This window comes from Mobula hypostoma, chromosome 3, assembly GCF_963921235.1.
Source record: "Mobula hypostoma chromosome 3, sMobHyp1.1, whole genome shotgun sequence".
NCBI classification, from domain to species: domain Eukaryota; kingdom Metazoa; phylum Chordata; class Chondrichthyes; order Myliobatiformes; family Myliobatidae; genus Mobula; species Mobula hypostoma.
The window spans coordinates 214,453,678-214,475,737 of NC_086099.1; the positions used below are offsets into that span (position 1 = coordinate 214,453,678).

At 42.7% G+C, this 22,060-nt stretch overlaps 1 protein-coding gene across 10 annotated transcripts in view; it reads left to right on the top strand.

Moving 5' to 3' along the window:
- kmt2ca (lysine (K)-specific methyltransferase 2Ca) overlaps window positions 1–22,060 on the top strand; it is a 491,834-nt gene that overhangs the window by 421,805 nt on the left and 47,969 nt on the right. For all 10 annotated transcript variants that reach the window (XM_063044443.1, XM_063044442.1, XM_063044440.1 and 7 more), the window contains 5 exons: window positions 6,086–6,197; window positions 10,199–10,280; window positions 12,817–12,880; window positions 19,569–19,801; window positions 20,179–21,846. In XM_063044443.1, coding sequence (XP_062900513.1) covers window positions 6,086–6,197; window positions 10,199–10,280; window positions 12,817–12,880; window positions 19,569–19,801; window positions 20,179–21,846 — 2,159 coding nt within the window. The remainder of the gene's footprint in view (window positions 1–6,085; window positions 6,198–10,198; window positions 10,281–12,816; window positions 12,881–19,568; window positions 19,802–20,178; window positions 21,847–22,060) is intronic.

Sequence of the window (22,060 nt, forward strand, 5' to 3'; positions counted from 1 at the left end):
GAATGGGCAAGGAAGTGGCAAATGAAATACAATGTTGGAAAATGCATGGTCATGCACTTTGGTAGTAGAAATAAACATGCGGACTATTTTCTAAATGGGAAGAAAATCTAGGAATCTGAGATGCAGAGGGACTTGGGAGTCCTTGTACAGAACACTCTGAAGGTTAACTTGCAGGCTGAGTCAATGGTGAGGAAGGCAGATGCCATGTTGGCATTCGTTTCAAGAGGTCTAGAATACAGGAGCAAAGATGTGATGCTGAGGCTAAGGTACTGGTGAGGCCTCACCTAGAGTATTGTGAGCAGTTTTGGGCCCCTCATCTTAGAAAAGATGTGCTGGCATTGGAGAGGGTCAAGAGGAGGTTCACAAGGGTGATTCCAGGAACGAAAGGGCTACCATATGAGGAACGTTTAATGGCTCTGGGTTTGCACTCACTGGAATTCAGAAGGATGAGGGGTGGATCTCATTGAAACCTTTTGAATGTTGAAAGGCCTAGACAGAGTAGATGTGGAAAGGATGTTTCCCATGGTGGGGGAGTCTAGGAGAAGAGGGCACAGCCTCAGGATAGAAGGGTACCCTTTCAAAACAGAAATGTGGAGAAATTTCTTCAGCCAGAGGGTGGTAAATTTCTGGAATTTATTGCCACATGCAGCTGTGGAGCCCAGGTCATTGGGTGTATTTAAGGCAGAAGTTGATAGATTCTTGATTGGACATGGCATCACATGTTACGGGGAGAAGGCCAGGAACTGAGCGTCATGGGAAGTCATTTCTGCCTGTGGCCATCAAACTTTACAACTCCTCCCTTGGAGGGTCAGACATCCTGAGCTAATAGGCTGGCCCTGGACTTATTTCATAATTTACTGGCATAGTTTACATATTACTATTTAACTATTTATGGTTCTATTACTATTTATTATTTATGGAGCAACTGTAACGAAAACCAATTTCCCCCGGGATTAATAAAGTATGACTATGACTATGAACTGGGGTTGAGGAGGAGATAGAAAAAAGGATCAGCCATGATTGAATGGTAGAGCAGACTTGATGGGCCAGATGGCCTAATTCTGCTCCTATGTCTTATGGTCTAAAACTATATATTAACATGAAGGGCATATGAGGGGTGATTGATGCGGTAGAAGGAGTCAATTTTAGAAAACCTAGCACATTTATTTTTCGTACATTTACACATTTAGTCCAGCGGTTGTGGAGCATACGGATCCCTTCTTTGTAGAAGTTGGCGTCTTGGACCTCCAGAAGTGGTCCACAGCAGGGGTGATTGATAAGTTTGTGACCTAAAGTAGAAGGAGATGAGGAGAAACTTCAAACTTGCTGCATAATCACTCAGAGTTGAACTGCATGTGCATGTAATGAGAGCTATATAACTCATCTTCTACCGTAGACCACAAACTTATCAATCACCCCTGCTGTGGACCACCTTTAAGTCCAAGATACTGTCATTACATGCACATGCAGTTCAACGCTTTGAGTGATAATGCAGAAAGTTTGAAGTTAATAACTCACCTCCTCCTACCTCAGGCCACGAATTTATCAGTCACCCCTGCTGTGGACCACTTCTACAAAGAAGGGATCCGTATGCTCCACGCCTTCTGGACTAAGTGTGTACATGTAGGAGGGGACTATGTTGAAAAATAAATGTGCTAGGTTTTCTAAAATAGACTCAACTCCGTCTACCTTAGGCCACAAACTTATCAATCACCCCTCGTAAAAATGTAAAATGTGCTGAACTTTAAGCAAAATCTATAGGAAAAAAAAAGGTTTAATGTTTGTTGTCACTTTACCATAGATGCTGTCTGACCTGATGAGTGTCTTAGCATTTCCTATTCAAGTTCATCGACCTTTTTCTGTGTACTGTGCACATTCAAATATAACACTTAAATTCTGTATTTACCCTCTTCGATTTTGTCCATCTTTTATGTTGCAACTCATCCTGCTGACTGCAATTTTGCCCTATCATCAGCTTCTCCTTGCTTAGGAGTCTCACTACACATTGCCTTTGTTTATAAACCAGCTACCTCATCTTCAGCACTATCACTCTGGTTCCCATCCCTCCTGCCAAATTATTTAAACCCACCCGAACAACCCTAGCCAACCTGCTTGCAAGGATATTGGAGCCCCTCGGGTTTAGGTGTAATCCGTCGCTCTTGTATAGGTATTGCTTATTTACAGACTAACCTTTCGCAGCTCATACGTATACTGTACTGGTTGAATTTCTCTGTCAGTAACAATTAGGATCTCATATACAGTTTTAGACTTCTGTAGTAGCATTGATAGCGTTTTAATTTGCTCTGTATTCCTTTTAAACACTTTATTGTTACTCAGTTAAATGGTAGCTTGTCTTTTTTGTACCTTTTTAACTATTACCATGAAACTTCAGCTAATTGAGAGAGCCACTTAATTGGACTAAGATGTACTGGTCCCAATTAACCGGAATCCACCCTGTTCAATTTTTAGAATTATTGCACTTCACGTAGAATGCTACAACCTAAACAAAATTATGTGAAGGAAATATATCAGTGGCTTTCATGTTTTTGAGTTATTATTACAATATTAACCTCAAATTTTTCTTAGAATAAAGTAAAATTGCATATTTACATTAGCTTAGTTTATTAATGGGGCTAGGTTATTTCTAATTTGTGTGTGTGTCACTCCAGTGTTAAGACCCAGCGTGATTAATAATCTGTCTATCTACAGAGATAACATAGTGTCAGTAATTCTGGCTTATTGACTGAAGGTCGTGAATTTAACTTGTTTTGTCTAATAGAAAGCTGGTATCAGTGTGGTTAAAACGTTTGGTATATTATTGTGGTGACACTGGCATGCATTAAACACTGAATTGAACCCTTAATCATTGACTTTTGCCCCTTTCGGCAAGTCTAGGTTGTCCAGTGTGTCAAATGGTATTCAGTTACTCTTTGAGGTTTCTTTAGTAAATTCTGTGATGTGATTCAACTCTGAGTTGTGCCAATTCATTGTATAATTCTATATAATTTACCTTCATCCTTGCAAGGAGTGACAAATTAGGCTGTAATGTACCTCCAAGGCTAGCATCGCCTCTCGATGTGGTCTTGCAGTTGTTTTTTTTATGGATGACCAGCCTAATTCTGCCTTACCTGGCCTTGGAACTCATCACAAATAAACTTTAATACTTTGTTCTTTAAGGGTTGAGAGTCTGACTTCAAGACAGACAGAAATATTGATTAGGACTGAAGTGTGTTTACCTTTTTTTCTTTGTCATTTCCCTCTAACTTGTACTCAGGCATAGTGCTGTATGCTGAATTAGTATCCTAAATAGTGTCCAGTGCTCCCGATATAGCCTCCTCTAAATTGGTGAGACCCATCGTAAATTGTGGGACTGCTTCGTCAAGCACCTCTGCACTATCCACCACAAGCAGGATACATTTTTTTTGGCGTGTGCTTGTGTGCATCCGTGCGTGCACGATGTTAGCGGGATGATGTCTTTTTCATGCCTTTACAAGGCGCGGAGTGAGAGAGAGAGAGAGACTGTGTGGCGCGCCACTTCCCACACAGACATTTCGCAGCATTTTTCCCTTTATTTTACGAGGGCGAGTTGCAATCTCGACACTCAACCCGGCGCAGATGGAAAGCATACTCAGGAGCGGCCCCGACTGGGTTTGAACTCGGGAACCTTCGTTCCAGAGTCTGACACTGATGTCATTGCGCCACCAGCCGGCCCAGCGGGATGCATTTTAATTCTGATTTCCCATTCGTGTTCTGACACATTGGTCCATGGTCTCCCCTTGTGTGAAGATGAAGCCACCTTCAAGATGGAGGAGCAACAATTTATAATCTGTTTGGTTTGCCTCCAGCCTGATGACATGAATATCAATGTCACCTTCTGATATGTAAATTCTTTCTCTCCCCCCAACCCCCATTCCTCTATTCTCCACTCTGACTTTTTAACCTCTTCTCACCTGCCTATTACTTTCCCCTGGTCCCCTCCTCCTTCCCTTGGCCTTTCCCATCTGCCTGGCTTCACCTATCACCTTCAAGCTAGCCTCCTTCCTCTCTCCCTTCTGGCATCTTCCCCCTTGCTTCTCAGTCATTCAAAGGGATGCCAGTGTCACCTTTGTAAAAATAACTGAACTTCTAAGTCAGGGGTCCCCAACTTTTTTTGCACTGCGGACCGGTTTCATATTGACAATATTCTTGCGGACCAGCCGACCCGGGGGAGGGGGGGTAGGGTTGCCAACGGACAAGAGTAGAGCCAAATATGTTTACACAGAGAGACTACAATGACCATGAAGCCTTGCACAGGCACCAGTGCGCATGCGTGCTTTGCGCATGCATGTATGTGCCAATTTTTTCTACAAATCGTTTTTGGCGATTCTGTTGGGGGGGTGTTAATCACAGCTGGAATATAGGTGATAAGTGGCTAATACACTCAATTTCGTTTCTGAAAGGGTTTATCTAACAAATTTAGTATTAAACACACAGCGTATATTTTCCTTGCATGAATATAGCGATAAGTCAATTATCAGGGAAGGACAGGGGAGCTTGAAGTAAGTGTTGAGCGAACTTCCAGTAGAAGTGGTAGAGGCAGGTTCGGTATTATCATTTAAAGAAAAATTGGATAGGTATATGGACAGGAAAGGAATGGAGAGTTATGGGCTGAGTGTAGGTCGGTGGGACTAGGTGAGAGTAGCATTCGGCACGGACTAGAAGGGCAGAGATCGCCTGTTTCCGTGCTGTACTGGTTATATGGTTATATAAGTAAGTCAATAGCATCATAACATTTTAAGTAACGTTTGGATATTAAACACACAGCACATATTTTCCCCGTATGAACATATAAAATCATTGCAACACACCAATATCACTAAATCAGTGGGAGCCCTGGGCTGAATGCTTGTTTCCCTGCAACCAGATGGTCCCATCGATGGGTGATGGGAGACAGCGATACTCAAATGGGGTTTCTTATGTCCAGTCCATTACGCAATTTGGTTTTCGTTGCATTCATTGCAGAAATATTTTGGAAATGGAAGCAACGTTTTCAGTGCTTTTGTGGCTATCTCAGGATATTTAGCCTTGACTTTGAGATCCAGAATGCCGGCAGAGATGTTATGTCAAACATACATTTCAGCCCGCCGTCATTTGCAAGCTCGAGGAGTTGATCTTCTTCCCGCGCTGACATGGATGACGCACGGGTAATGACCTCGCATGCATAATGGCTCAACAGTGGGCATGACAAGGAATGAGGAAAGGTGCAGCTGACTCCTATCGCCAAATCATATTGTTTTCCCGCGGCCCGGTAACGCATGCTTTGCGGCCCGGTACTGGTCCGCGGCCCAGTGGTTGGGGACCGCTGTTCTAGGTCCTTGATTCTTTGAGTAGATAGACCCACACCTGATCAGCTTTGCTACCTGACCTTGAAGCAATACTTAGCAGACTGCAGGATTTATCAAAGTCTTATGATTACAATGCCATTGGGTCTAATCACATTGAGTTATTCACTTTGAGAAATAGTGTTAGTTACATGCATCTTCAGGTGTTCAATGGCAATTAGGAGTCTTAACGTAGTACACACTGGCATCCAGTACATTTTTGATTTATCTGAGTGAATTTTGTTCCATTTTTACCTACTTACCAATCAGAAATGATGCTTCATGTCTAAAATAAGATGTGCCCCCTGCTCATGATATTGAGAGAGGAGGTTACAATGGAGATAATAATGCAGATATTCTGCTATTTAGATTGATATTTGTTTTGGTGTTGAAGCCTTCTATGTCCAGAATCAGAATCAGGTTTATTATCACCAGCATGTCTCATGAGATTTGGTAACTTAGCAGCAGCAGTTCAATGCAATACATAATATAGAAGGAAAATAATAATAATAATAAATCACTTGCAGTATATGTATATTGAATAGATTAAACATCATGCAAAAAAACAGAAACATATTAAAAAAGTAAGGTAGTGTTCAAGGGTTCAATGTCCATTTAGAAACCAGTTGACAAGGGTCATTTTGAAGAGGGAGAGGAAAGGGAATTGTTATATACTTGAACTTTTTTGTTTGGATCATGCTAAGTTTTGTCACATTATTTTACAGATTTTGATGCTATCACTGATCCTATCATGAAAGCAAAGATGGTAGCATTAAAGGGAATCAACAGAGTTATGGCCCAAAGTAACTTGGGAATGCCACCAATAGTAATGAACAGGTAAGTATTTTCTTCTTCTTGTCACACCTCAATGATGCTAGTATCATCTTCATGGCAAAATACCCACATTTTGCACTTATTTGAAAAGTGAGCTCCTTAATACTTGAATACTCCTCCTAATCAAAATCCTCTCACTCAGAATCTTCTGGATGGCCATGGTAATGCTTTCACCAAAGTATTTACTCTTCTCAAAGAAAAACCTGAGTAAACTCTTCTAGTAATGCCAACAATGTATTTCCTTGTTACATTATGTGCAGACTTATCCATTCTACGTGTCCTTGTATTCTACACTATGTGATCTGTGCGTTCATTTTTTACCCATGGTATTCTTTATTATGCTTCGTGGTGCACAATCAGTATTACCAAAATGTAAAATATCTTTGACTTTTCAAATGCTCTCTATTATCCATAGTTAAATCTCTTTCTACATAAATTAATTAACTAATAGGTCTGTTGTGTTTCCCCTTCCCTCTTGGCAATGAAATCAATCTTGACGCCACCACTTGGCATTCTGCAGCTTCAGCCAGATTAACACATTTGTATGTCCAATAGTGAAATATTAACAGTTGTGCAAACAATAAAACAGACCTCTTCCATCGTGAAGTGTGAAGCATTTCCTGCTCTTCATTTCACTTGTTGCGCCTCTTCCTGACACAGCAGCTTGAGTAAAGACACAGCTACACCCTGAAACAACTGTTATCAAAATCTGCTTATGCTCTGCCCTTAATTCCAGTCAAAGTAATTATTATTGATCTGAACTTGTGTACACATTAATTTGTCATGCCTCAGTTAGCTTTCCAAGTAGGTAGAACATTTAATGATTGTTTTCAGTATTAATACAAAGTCAAAGGGCTATAAACAATTGTCATACAATTGCTCCCTAAGGTTTACTGAAATCATGCTGCTAGTACAATTTGAAAATTTACCTGTTAAAATATATAGGATATTTTACTACATATCTTTTACTTGCAAATAGAATTAACTGGATTTATTTTATTTCTAATGTTATTCATTTAGGTCTGAGCTGTGATGATGTGAGAATTCTCAGTAGCTTGTGCTTTGTGAATATGAAGTTCAGTATAATACCAAAATTATTTTACAGTATTGAGACATACAATCACAAGGTGCTGAAGCAGAATTGGAATGTCAAGTTTTCTTTCATAACATGAGAAATAGGAGCAGGAGTCAGCCATCTGTCCCGTCAAACCTGCTCCGCCATTCAGTAAAATCATGGCTGATCTGGCCATGGACTCAACTCCACCTACCTGCCTTTCCCCCCGTAACTCTTAATTCCCCTGCTATGCAAAAATCTATCCAACCTTGTCTTCCATATACTTACTGAGGTAGCCTCCACTGCTTCACTGGGGAGAGAATTCCACAGATTCAGCACTCTCTGGGAAAAGCAGTTCCTCCTCATCTCTATCCTAAATCTATTCCCCCAATTCTTGAGGCTATGTCCCCTAGTTCTAGTCTCCCCTACCAGTGGAAACAACTTTCCAGTCTCTATCTTATCTATCTCTTTCTTGGATTTCCTCTCATTCTTCTGAATTCCAGTGAGTACAGTCCCACGTGACTCAATCTGACCTCATAGTCTAATCCCCTCATCTCTGGAATCAAGCTGGTGGACTTCCTCTGCACCACCCTCAAAGCCAGTTTATCCTTCTTCAAGTAAGAAGACCAGAACTGCATGCAGTACTTCAGGTGCGGCCTCACCAGTACCCTGTACAGTTGCAGCATAACCTCCCTGCTCTTAAATTCAATCCCTCTAGCAGTGAAGACCAACATTCCATTTGCCTTCTTGATAGCCTGCTGCACCTGCAAACCAGCCTTTTGTGATTCATGCACAAGCACTCCCAAGTCCTTCTGCACAGTAGTATGCTGCTATTTTTTAACCAGTTAAATAATAATCTGCTCTTGTACTTTTCCTTCCAAAGTGGATGACCTTGCATTTACCAGCATTGTACTCCATCTGCCAGACCCTTGCCCATTCACTTAACCTATCTATATCTTTCTGCAATTTCTCTGTATCTTCTGCACAATTTACCATTCCACTCAATTTAGTATCATCAGCAAACTTAGATACACTACACTCGATCCCCTCTTCCAGATCTTTAATGTATATCGTGAACATTTGTGGGCTCAGCACCGATCCCTGTGACACACCACTCACCACTGATTGCCAACCAGAGTAACACCCATGTATCCCAACCCTCTGCTTTCTATTAGTTAACCAGTCCTCTACATATGCTAATACATCTCCCCCAATTCTATGCATCCTTATCTTATGGATAAGCCTTTTATGTGGCTCCTTATCGAACACCTTCTAGAAATCCAAGTAAATAACATCCATCTGCTCCCTTCTATCTGCTGTGCTCGTTGTATCCTCAAAGAACGCCATGCTAAGCTCTTGTATTGAAGAGAAACTTCCAGACATCCCATCCTGCAAAAACTCATTTCAGGGAGGTAGAGTAGCTCCTTAGCAGCTGGCCAGCTAGTTTAAATAACATTAGCTATGCTAATGAACAAATGACACCTGTTAAACTCACCTCAACACGTCTTTTACAGTCTTAACCCACCATGGGCAATAGAAAAGTCATTATTGCAAACAGTGCAGCGAACAACACTGTCATTATTTTGACCCCTATTAGGCAGGGGTACACTTTAGTGTAGTTTGGGGTGATGTACGTTTTTGGAACTCTCTGCCATGGCGTGCTCTCGCTCGCTCTCTCTCGTGGTCGCTCTCGCTTGCTTTCTCTCCCTTGCTCGCTCTCGCGCTCTCTTGCTTTTCTCTCGCTTGCTCTCAAAAAAATTGATTTCCGTGATATTGTATATAATTTGCAGGCATCAGGGAGCCATTACTAAGGTGGGATGTCTGAACTTCAGTATTTTGTCAGACTGAGACTAAGATGTTGGATTGCCTAAGATACTTTTTGCTCAATTTGTTCAGTTCTTTGCAGGTAGATTAACATACCTTAGGGAGCAGCAAACAATCTGCAGGAAGGGTCCTGATGCAGGGTTTCAATGTATAACGTTGGCATTTCCTTTCTACCTATGGGCGGTGCTTGATCTACTGAGTTCTTCCAGTAGATTGTTCTTTGTTCCAGGTTCAAGCATCTGCAATCTCTTGTGTCTAGCTTTGAGAGCAAGTCTTCTTTCTTTCCTGACCTACAATTACAACATTAGTCAAAAGCCAGATGTAATTTGTAATATTTAATTTTGGCACATAGTAACATCTTGCTAAGATACTTAGTGTTCTTTTTGAATCTACCAAAGTACCATCTATTTATCAAAAGAATTGTATTCTTGTTCTGGTACTGCCTAAAATTTGTGCACAGAGATGGATTTTCATATAAAATTTGAATGAGTATTTGAACATCTGTACCTTTCTTTACTAAGATGTTGATGCTTTTCTCCTTCACATCGATTGTCACTCATAACCTCAAAAAGCAAATACATGCCTGTACTTCTGTCTTTGCAAATTGTAGAATGATTTTCTTTACCTTGGTTTGCAAGGAATGAAGCTGTATCATTAATTTTTTTCTTCATTAAGTTTTGATGGTCACTATATTTCATTCTCATCTCCCCCACTCTTAAGCCACACAGTTTATCTTGTTCCTAATGCCGTCTATTCGAATCCTGACCATACCTTAGTTCACTTCACTACTATCCCTTGAGAAATTAGGAAGATTCAACCTGTCATCTTTTTTTCCCTTGGCCTGTGGCTCCTGTCTTTGTTCCATGAGATCAGAAGAGAACAAATTGATTGCAGCCTTGTTATCATTGTCGATTCTATGAAAAGCTTCAGAATGCATGCCTCTCAATAAGTACTGCCTGTTTCACTCCCATGATACCTCTTAATCTGTAATCAACTTCTTTTTAAAGTCACCGATGCCTTTATTAGTTTTGTTGATCATACCAGCTCGATAGCCCCTTTCTAAAGTCAGTTATGCTTGACGATTTCCTTGTGTTTCTAATTGTATTCTTTCATTATTTTGTTGCAGATTTCCCTTTGTGGGTCAGCAAATGTCAAGTCCACAGAATGGGGATGGTGGGCAGAATCCCATTCACCAAGGAGTTGCCTCGGTAGTTATTTAACCAGATGTGATATGTTTTAAACAGCATTGTAATTTTACTGAATCTCAGCAATAACTACCCTTTACATCCATCAAAATATCATACTGAAACTGTTTTATTTTAATCCACATGATCCATTTGTTTAGTTCCACTCTGCGTTTCTTGACGAAGTAATTATTTGACCATTCTACTCATGAGAAGGTTTAGTTTATTTTTTTATTTTGCCTTCATTTGCAGTAAACTTGAATTCAGTTCATCAGATAGCTCTCGAACTTCTCGGTTCCCTTTTATTGACATTGGCATCCCTTTGAATTTCATAATTTGAGTGATCATCTTTGTGAATTAATTTTACAATATTCTTGCATGTTGGATTTTGAGATTAGTGTTTTGAAGTAGTTCGGGAGGTCAAATACAGAGGTCAGTCAAGTCAGATGGGAATTAAAATGATTGGCAGTTGGAAGCTTAAAGTCTCTTTTGCAGACCAAATACGTGACCACCTTGCAGCACCAATCTGTAGAGGAGTCCACTTTTTGAGCTCCAAACACAGCTTCCCCTTGCTGCTGCTTGCTTGAGGGAATTAGACCATAAGACATAGCAGCAGAATGAGGCCATTCAGCCCATCCAGTCCACTCTGTATTCCATCAATGGCTGATCCCAATCCCACTCGACCCCATACATCTGCCTTCTCGCCACAACCTTTGATGCCCTGACCAATCAGGAAACCATCAATTTTTGCTTTAAATATACCCATGGTCTTGGCCTCCACAGCTGTCTGTGGCAAAGCATTCCACAGATTAACAAATCTCCGGCGAAAAATAATTCCTTCTTTCCTCTGTTCTAAAGGGTCACCCCTCAATTTTGAGGCTGTGCCCTCTAGTTCTGGATGCCCCTACCATAGCAAACATCCCCTCCACATCCATCTTATCTAGTCCTTTCAACATTCCATAGGTCTCCCCAAATTCTTCTGAATTCCAGTGAGTACAGGCCCAAAGCTGTCAAAGGCTCCTCATATGCTAACCCCTTGTTGACAATATCCTCCTGACTGTTTCTTCACTTCTATGCCTGTGCATTGAAAAGTGAGGCAAGTACAGCTCAGGTGCTGGTCTCTCTGATCTCCTACTCTGCCCTGGGTTTGTCTCTTAGTTCAGGAACAAAACATGGGGCACTCTCAAGAAAATCAACACGTGCAGTTAAGTGATTTATTTCATTGTGCTTAATTATTTGATTAAAATTTCAGTGGGAATGATTTGATTTTAGAATTAGGATCGTTTTATTTTAGAATCACAATGGCATAGCTAATGGAGCTGCTACCTCACTGTTCCAGTTACCTGGCTTCAATCCTGACCTTCAGTAATCTCTGCATAGAATTTGAACCTTCTCCCTATGACTGTGTAGCTCTCTTAAGTTCTCCAGTTCCCTTACAAATCCCAAAAAAATGTGCAGTTTGGTAGGTTAATTGAGCATTGTAAAATACTTCGTAGGATCTTGGTGGGGAAAGGGGAGGGATATCGATGATATGGGAAGAATAAAATGGATTGAGGTGCAATTATGTAAAAGTGGGTACTTGATGGTTACACAGATTGGTTTCCTAGTTGCATTTTTCTATGATTCTAATTGTTCAAGCCTTTTTGAACTGTCATTTTAAAGGCCATTGGAGGTATCCCAGGTGGGGTGTGTCAGGATACACTTCCAAAATTTCAGTCTTCCAGATCTGGGTTGGGTTAAAAATGGGCAGGAGTGCTAAGAGTGTATACCATCTCACTGATAGTATTCTACACAACCATCTTCATGTATACTGCTCCTTGGACAAGTTTGCAAAGGCTCATTGGTGCATGTCAAACCATTTCCCAGCAGGAGGAATGAAGTGGGGAGAGGTAAGTGAACAATTATACAATAAAACAGCAGATCACTAATTGAGTCACATCCCATCAAGAGGATGCTGTCCAAGTTGCATGCCATCTTGGACAATGTCTCCCATCCACTACATAATGTACTGGTTGGGCACCGGAGTACATTCAGCCAGAGACTCATTCCTCTGAGGTGCAGCACAGAGCGTCATAGGAAGTCATTCCTGCCTGTGTCCATCAAACTTTACAACTCCTCCCTTGGAGGGTCAGACACCCTGAGCCAATAGGCTGGTCCTGGACTTATTTCCTGCCATAATTTACATATTCTATTTAACTATTTATGGTTTTATTACTATTTAATTATTTATGGTGCAACTGTGACGAAAACCAATTTCTCTCTCGGGATCAATGAAGTATGAGTATGGCTATCAATCACCAAGAAATTTTTAAAAAGTTGAATGTGTCACTGGTTTTCCTGTATCTATAGGACTAATGTCTGATAAAAAGGAGAATGGGGTGAGAATAAGGACAGTAAAATAGTTTAAAATTTAATTTCCTGAAGTAACAATACATCTTGCTGTTGTGGGTGAGGTGGATCTGATTATATTAACTAGAAATATATAAAACAATGTTTTCTAGATTGGTAGATTATTTCACCATTAGAAGTATTAAAGTGTTTCTATTTGGATTGTTTTCAGGATGGAAATTTGGCACCTCAAATGCAGCGACCAAACCCTCCATCTTTTGGTCCTGGTTTCATGAGTGAGTTACTGTCTTTAATTGAAATTTCTTTTAATTTTATCCAATGATTCTTAACTGATAAAGAAATTGATTGAGTTTTGCATCTAATTGATCTTTTGACAAAAAATGTATTGGGCATTAATTCTGAAAATAGCTCGAAGGAGATAATTTGGGGAACTAATTATACAGTCTGAAGTTGTTAAGTTTTGAAATGCTGCAAACTTGTTTCCATTCACTGGCTTATTTTCTGTTAATGCACCTGTCTAACTAGTCTCAAATTCAAAGTGCCTGTTGCTGATACTCCTGAAAGTGGAAGAACAACAGTTCGGTATAGACTAGATGGGCCAAAGGGCCCATTTTTGTACTGCAGTGCTCTATTACTGTATGGTGTCTTTGGTGGGAAAGTTAAGCCAAGGAACCGTCACTCTGTTCTTTCAGCGGTAAAGGTCACAACTTAAAACAGAGCAGCGGCCTTTTTCTAGTGTATGAGCAAATTTGTCCCTATTCTTTCTCATGGAAGTCCATCAGGAATGATGATGACGTCAGTGATGTCGCTGATGGGAGCAAAGCCTGAACTGAGAAGTGCAGATGCACTGGCAGGTAGGGCACGTTACAGCCATTGAAGGGTCAAGTCATCTCCTTGCAGTCCTAGCACTTTTGACTGAGGTCCTTCAGCCGCTGCTCTTCGAATGTGCTGGTGCCTTTGTAGACTACAGGCGCCAGGCGTTACTGTCTTTGGAAGGTGGTTGTCTTTCATCCAGACCACGTGTCCAACCCATCTAAGTTGAGCATTCATGATCAGTGTCTCTGTGCCAGAGCTCTCAGCCCTTCGAAGCACTTCTGTTTGGGGGCTCTGTCTCGCCACAAGATACCCATGATCTTGCGAAGGAATCGCAGGTGGAACTGATCAAGCATCTTGATGTGCCTGCGGTATGGGGTCCACGTTTCAGAGCCATACAGCAGAGAAATCAGGACGACTGCTCTGTAGACTGCCATCCTGGTGCCATGTTCTCCCCACACACACATCCAAAGCCTGCCAGCAGATGCCCCAGCAAGTCTGTTTGAGACCTCTCGATCTAGCTTGCAGGAGGAGTTGAGGCAGCTTTCCAGGTAGGTAAAAGCATCAACATTGTTGAGCTGTGCCCTCATGGTTCTGGAGGGTTGGTAAGGGGTGCCAACTGAAGTAGAACTTCTGTCTTCTACTACAGGTTGATGGTTAGGCTGAATTTACTTGCTCCCACAGTGAGGCAGTCAGCGAGCTCCTGCAGGTCCCTTTTCTGTGTGCTGCAAGAGTGCAGTCATCTGCAAAGAGGAAGTCTCATACTATTGCTTCCAGCACTTTGGTCTTGGCCTTAAAGCATCACAGATCAAAGAAGTGGCCGTCAGTTCTGTAGCAGATTGTTATTCCTGTATTAGTCTGTGAGAGAGCAGAGAAACAGCATCGTGCAAACTGCGGGCTGAACAGAGTAGGCGCGAGGACACAGCCTTGCTGGACACTATTAGTTACTAGGAAGGGGTCAGAGGTGCAGCCATTTTTGATTATCCTGGCCATCATGACATTGTGGAATGACCTGACAATGCTGATCAGCCTTTGGGAGGCAGCCTATCTTGGTAAGGATGCGCCAAAGGCCTCTGCGACTGACGGTATCAAATGCCTTCATCGGGTCCGCAAAGAGGATGTAGAAATTCTGGCTCTGTTCCTGGCACTTCTCCTGGATCTGTCTGACAGCAAAGATCATGTCCACTGTCCCTCTGTTAGATCTGAAATCACATCGGCTCTCTGAGACATCATCAATGAGTTGAGAGGTAATCCTGTTCAGTATGATATGGGCCATGATCTTCCCAGCTATGGTCAGGAGAGATATGCCTCTGTGGTTGTCACAGAATGCCCTGTCTTCCTTGTTCTTGTACAGATGAATGATGTTTGCATCCCTAAAGTCCTGTGGTCCACAGGCTTTCTCCCAGAACTGCTACATGAGCTCTCTCAGCCTTTGAAGAAGGGTTTCGCCACCCTCCTTGAAGACTTCTGGTGGGAACCCATCCGGTCCAGGGGTCTTACCTGGCTGCAGCTGGTTGACTGCCTTCCTTGCTTCTACCAATGTGGGGAGATCATCAAGGGCCTCTAAGACTGGGTGCTGGGGCATTTTTTCTATGGTCTGGTCATCTATCTGAGATGGCCTGTTCAGCAGCTGGTTGAAATGGTCTGCCCAGCATTGAACAGTGTCGCCTTTGTCAGCGAGGAGCACTCCATCCGAAGAGCGGACTGGTACCATGATGTTGGAGGAAGGTCCATACACTTCCTTTGGACCACCAAAAAACTTTTTTGAGTTGTTCTGATCTGCATAGTGTCGAAGCACTGCCACTTTGGCCTCCCACCACTGACCTTTCACCTTCCACAGCTCAGCCTGGACTTTACAGTGGAGGTGCTTCAAGCGGTCATGTTTGGAGGTTGACAGCTTGTCACTGAGCCAGCTTGCAAAGTCTTCCTGCTTCTGCTTGAGAAGGGTGATGATATCAGAGTTGTTCTCACTGGATCAATCCTGATGCTTCCTATTGGAGTGCCTAAGGACGGCACTTGCAGCACTGTATAGTGTGTCTCTGAAGAAGCCCATGCTGTTTCTGGGTCTGCTTCCTCAGGCAGTTGCTCAAGTTGTTCCGCCAGTTTGCTGATCAACTGTTCATTGAAGCTGGGGTCAGCGAGCCATCACATGTTCAGCTTCTGCTTAGTGTCAGCCTACTGGCGCCTGAGCGTCCTGGCGATCTGAAATGGCAGCTTGTTTCTCAGCAGAATGTGGTCAGTCCAGGAGTCTGCATCCCTCGTTGCTCTAGTGATGGTCACATCCCTGATGTCCTGGCGCCTTGTGACCATGTAATCAATCAAATGCCAGTTCTTGGAGTGTGGATGCATTCAGGTTGCTTTGTGGATGTCTGGAAGCTGAAAGAGGGTGTTGGTTATTATCAGCCCATTTTCTGCACAGAAGGTGAGTAGTAGCTGCCCATTTGAGTTCTCCTTTCCAAGGCCAATGACTTCTGACCAAGACTGATGGTCACTGCCTACTCGGGCATTAAAGTCGCCAAGTAGCAGAATATTGTCGTCTTTGGGGACAGAGCATAGTAGCTGGCTGAGTTCCTGGTAGAATGGTTCCTTCTGTTCAGAGGTGCAGACACTGATCAGAGTCATATGAGTCTTGGCTTTCAGAGGCAGCTTCATTACTGTGAGGTGACTGTTGATATCTCTGGGGAGGGACTCCAGGTTCCTGACGATTGTGGTCCGGATGGCAAAGCCAACTCCGGCTACTCCAGCCTCATCCTTTCCCTTGCCACTCCAGAAAAATATGTAGCCAGCCCCTACTTCTGTGATTTCACCAGTCTCAGTCTCACTGAGCGCTGCAATGTTGACATTGTACTTCTGAAGCACGTGTCCTACAAGTGCTGGTCACCTCTCTGGTCTGTTACTGCTCTTGTTGTCCATGAGTGTCCTGACACTCCAGGCTCCAACACAGAGTTTGTTCAGCTTTCTGGTGGTTCTGCATTCTTTTGTGGCTTTTGAGGTAGTTTGACCACAAAATAGAAGTCCAGTCAGTTGTGGTATGCTGACAGGATACGGTGAGGCAAGCTTTCTTTAGGTCACCTTTTTCAACCCTTTCCTGTGAGGGGTGAGCAGTGCGGTCCCTGAAGAGGGCTGCTCCATCGCCAAGGTAACTGCCGAACACTGCCCTTGCCTCGTGAGAAGAGAGCGACCATTCTGCCTTGGCTGCCTGAGTGCAGGCCCGTGACTAATTGTTCCCAGCACCATCTTATGCCTGCCACTGTCGCCACTTGCCCTTCACCCCAGGTCTTGAATTGGTTGTGGAGATTGGTGTCACCAAATCCTAGGCAGGAGGTGTAGGAAGACCATGAGTTGCAAGCATCACGACTCCTCTCAGTCTAGACGTTGATGTCAAAAGGATCCCAGGCATAAAGTTTTGATGACAGCTGAACTGCAGAAGCTGCCAGAATGGCGTTGAATCAACATGTGACTGTCTTAGGGGGTCCAACTCTGGATTTCTTCCTTGGGGTTTACTCCCGAAGCCTTTCCCATGAGTGGGTATAGCCGCAAGGCAGTGGAGGTTTAAATCAGAGTTTTCCTTCTAGGTATGCTGCCTTCCCAGGCTAACGAGCCCCAGCTGCCTGAAGGAACAGGTTTTAAAATGCCAGTGACCTGCCTTCACCCCTTTTTCTGTCAGTGTAAGCAGTTCCGCCACACGAAGGCCAGGAGTTGGACTTGGTTATCAGAAGCTAATTTGAGACCCATGCCATTGGGAGCACTTTATAGATAGTGGGAGCTTCTCCCAACTACCATCCCGGCTATGACAACCAAATTTGTCCCTATATAAACATGTCTTCAATAAGTTAATGGTTTACTTAGTTCCTTGAGAGATTGTCCTGAGTAAATTGTTCAAATTTCCTTCAAAACTAACTCTTGATGTGAAATTCGAATTGCCTTAAGGATTTTATAGTCTTATTTCCAAGTATATTGCTTTTAAAATAATGGAGGCAGTCATGAGTTTCATTTTTTGATTCTATGAAAAATGCAAGTCTAAGTTGATATTTAATTGTCATTCGACCATACACATGAATACATTGGTCATGGTCTTTCAAGAATCACTTGATTCTGGCATGTTCCCAGAAGACTGCAAGATTACAAATGTCACTCCACTCTTTAAGAAGGGAGGAAGGCAAAAGAAAGGAAATTATAGGCCAGTTAGTCTAACCTCAGTGGTTGAGAAAGTGTTGGAGTCTATTATTAAAGATGAAGTTTCAAGGTGCTTGGAGACTAATGATAAAATAAGTCAAAGTCAGCATGGTTTCTGTAAAGGGAAATCTTGCCTGACAGATAACAAGCAAGATAGATAAAGGAGAATCAGTTGATGTTGTGTACTTGGATTTTCAGAAGGCTTTTGACAAGGTGCTACACGTGAGGCTGCTTAACAAGCTTACGAGCCCTTGGTATTATTGGAGAGTTTCTAGCATGGATAAAGCAGTGGCTGATTGGCAGGAGGCAGAGAGGGAATAAAGGGAGCCTTTTCCCTCTGGCTGCCGGTGATTAGTGGCGTTCCACAGGGGTCTGTGTTGGGACTGATTCTTTTTACGTGATTTGTCAGTGATTTGGATAATAGAATCGATGGCTTTATTGACAAGTTTGCAGAGGATATGAAGATAGGTGGAGAGGCAGGTAGTTTTGAGGAAGTAGAGAGGCTACACAAGGACTTAGACAGATTAGGAGAATGGCCAAAGAAATGGCAGATGGAATACAGTGTCAGGAAGTGTATGGTCATGCACTTTGATAGAAGAAATGAAAGGGCTGACTATTTTCTAAATGGAGAAAAAATAAAAAAATACTGAGGTGCAAAGGGACTTGGGAGTCCTTGTGCAGGATTTCCTAAAGGATAATTTGCAGGCTGAGTCTGTGGTGAAGAAAGCAAATGCGAGGTTAGCATTCATTTCAAGAGAACTAGAGTATAAAAGCAAGGATGTAATGCTGAAACTTTATAAAGCATTGGTGAGGCCTCACTTAGAGCATTGTGAGCAGGTTTGGGCCCCTTATCTTAGAAAGGATGTGGTGAAACTAGAGATGGTTCAAGGGAGATTCATGAAAATGATTCCAGGATTGAATGGTTTCTGATATGAAGTGTGTTTGATGGCTCTGGGCCTGTATTCACTAAAAGTCAGAAGAATGAGGAGTGGCCTCATTGAAATCTGTCTAATGGTGAAAAGCCTTGATAGAGTGGATGTGAAGAGGATGGTATCTATCCACATAGAAAGACCAGAGGACACAGCCTCGGAACAGAGGGGCGTCCTTTTAGAACTGAGATGAGGAATATTTTTAGCCAGAGAGTGGTGAATCTGTAGAATTCTTTGGCTCAGACAACTGTGGAGGCTAAGTCTTTGTATATTTAAAGCAGAAGTGGATAGATTCTTGATTGGTCAGGGCATGAAGGGATATGGAAGAAGGTAGGAGATTGGGTCTGAGAGGAAAATTGGATCAGCTGTGATAAAATGGTGGAGCAGACTTGATGGGCCAGATGACCTAATTCTGTTCCAATATCTTATGGTCTTGTTCAGTAACCTTGTGGAGTAGCCTGGCAGTACTTGGTATCATCTGTGCATTTGTTTCGTAATGTTGCCTATGAATTTGGTGCGTATCTTTCATGCCTAGATAGTAGTTATTCTCTCAAGGACGAAAGGTCTTCGCTGCTGAACCTTTTCATGCCTAGATGCTGATTAATTGTAAGTTGGATGACTAATTTTCAGTGAGCTGTTACAGAATTACTGTATGCAAAATGTTTTAAAGTTTTTTAGGTAACTGGTTCACTTAATATTTTTGTGTTACTGAATTTCCAAGAATGCATAAAGTTAAAGATTATGTATAGGCAAATGCTCTTCATTAATGTTGCTTGTTGAGGTGGTGTATTTAAAACTACATTCCAGATTAGTTGTGCTTAAATTTGCATTTCACAAAATAATCTTTTAAAATCATCCTTACTTTTTAACTTAATGTCTCTTCTATTCATTTCAGAGCAACTAACTATTATAGGGTTGCTTCTGTATTGATCCTGTCACAACTTGGAGACATAATGAGGTTGTGAATGATATTATTTGATAAATTTTTCTCTTTCCCATGCTGTTACCTAAGTAATAATGTTTCCCCCCACCCCCCCCCACCCAGATGATGCCCAGAAGCAACAATATGAAGAATGGCTCCAAGAAACTCAACAACTCCTCCAAATGCAACAGAAATTTCTTGAGGAGCAGATTGGGGCTCACCGGAAGTCGAAGAAGGCACTCTCAGCTAAACAACGCACAGCTAAAAAGGCTGGACGGGAATTTCCAGAGGAAGATGCAGAGCAGCTTAAACATGTAACTGAACAGCAAAGTATGGTGCAAAAGCAATTGGAGCAGGTGACTTTCCCATTTGCAAATTTACGCTTTTACCCTGGGTGATTAAGGTTAATTATTTTATAGGGTTTTTTTTCCTGATGAGTTAAGATGCATGGAAGCATGACATTGTAGTTATTTTGAAAATGTCTTAAAAAGGTTGAAGTCTGGAACCAGACTTTAAAGTGGGATGGAGCAAAGCTAAAAACGGGGGGCTGGTTGGCAATATTGATAAAATAAATGATCACTGCTCTGAGAAGGGATGATATGTTAGAAAGACAGAAAAGGGACATTTTCACTATAAGATATAGACATTTGAACTGTCCCAGGGAACTAAAAGAGCCAATTTACTCAGATTTCTGATGAGAACAAACAGCTGACGAACTAATCTTGTCTTTTAGATTCGAAAACAGCAAAAGGAACATTCAGAGCTAATGGAGGAGTATCGTTTAAAGCAACGGCAGCAACAACACTGTTCGATGATGTCGTCTTCCATGATACCTGCTGGATCAGCCCAGCTTCCCTCAGTTCAAGGGGGGACTCCATCTTCAGTGACTCAACAGAATTTCTCAATGATGCCACAGCAGCAGCCCAGACAGCAAATGCAGCCGCCAGTTCCTCCGCAGCCGGCGGGTAACAGAATGACTGCTGCTCCTCAGTGGCAGAGTTGCAATCCGAATGCGGCTGCCCCTCCCCCTATTCCCATGGGTGCCCCTAGGATGCAGCACCCTGCGCCACCTCAGTTGCCAGTGCCCAGCACCCCATCTACTCAGGGGCCAACAGTCACAGCAAATCAGCAGTCCAATGTGCCGCCACGAGTTGAATTTGATGACAACAACCCATTCAGTGAAAGTTTCCAGGAGAGGGAACGGAGGGAGCGTTTACGAGAGCAGCAGGAAAGGCAACGAATCCAGCTCATGAAAGAAGTTGAACGTCACCGTGCTATGCAGAAGCGAATCGAAATGGAGCAGCAGCAAGGGATCTCAGACGTGAATGCGCCAGCCCTGTCACAAATGCCATATTTCAATTCTGAGTTGCCTTGTGATTTCATGCAATCTCAAAGACCTCCACAGCAGATGGGACTAATTACTCCACAGCAACAGAATCTGCTTCCACAGTTTATGAATTCACCTACTCCAACACCTTACATGCAGTGCAGCGACAATAGGCCCATGGGAGCTGCAGGCTTTGAGCCTGAAGGCCATGCAATCCCTGGTGCATGCCCACCTATCCATCCTATGAACCAGTTACCATCTGCTCCTGGCTTTCCACAGAACCCACCACGCCCTCCATTTGCACCAACTATGCCTGTTGGGTCTCAAGGAAAAGTTGATGGAATGCAATTACCAGGCAGTTACCCAGGCCCTGGTCAATCACTCATTCAACTTTATTCCAATATTATACCAGAGGAAAAGGGGAAGAAAAGAAGAACAAGAAAGAAGAAGAAGGATGATGAGGACGAATGTGCTAGGACACCATCTACTCCTCATTCTGATATTACTGCACCAACTACACCCGTTGTTGCTGATGCTGCTAATGCAGCTGTCAGTCTACCTGGTGATTTTGTATATAATCAAGGAGAGAATGAGAATGGAGAATTAAATCAGTTAGCTAATAATTCAAGTGACAACCAATCTCCATCTGAACTTGAACGTCAGCTTTCTTCCAGTGCTACTGTACCACAGAGAGTAGTGGTACAGCAGCCCTGTCTCCCCTCCGAAACAGAACGTAGTCCATCAAATGAAGCTTCCAGGCCAAACTCAGTGAAGGTGGAACATACAGAGAGCGCTGAGTGCCACGAGCATGCACAGCACAAGGTGGAAACGCAGAGCCCAGTGAAGCTGGAGGAGAAGATGAGCATGCAGCAGCCTGTTGTTTCAACACACGGACCTGCTGCTGGGGCTAACCTACCAGCATCAAAGCAGGAATCAGGGAATGAGCTACTGAAACATCTTCTGAAAAACAAAAATCCTCCACTGGCTGCTCCCCAAAGATCGGAAGAAAAGTCTGAGGACGAATCTAGTATGGAAAGCAGATTGATGAAGAAGCAGAGCCCATTTGAGGGGCAGGTATGTTTGATTGTGGCATCAGACTTTGTACGAATGGTGGTTCTTTATGTTCAGAATTACTTGTTTAAATGATCTTTGATAAAATATTAGAGTTCTATGTTTACAGCTCAAGCCTAATCCTAATATGTCAGGAACACTGAAGGTAGTACTCCATCTGGCCTTTTAAAATATTCTGTACTTATCTCTGCTATCCTTCTGCATGTAGTTACAGGCC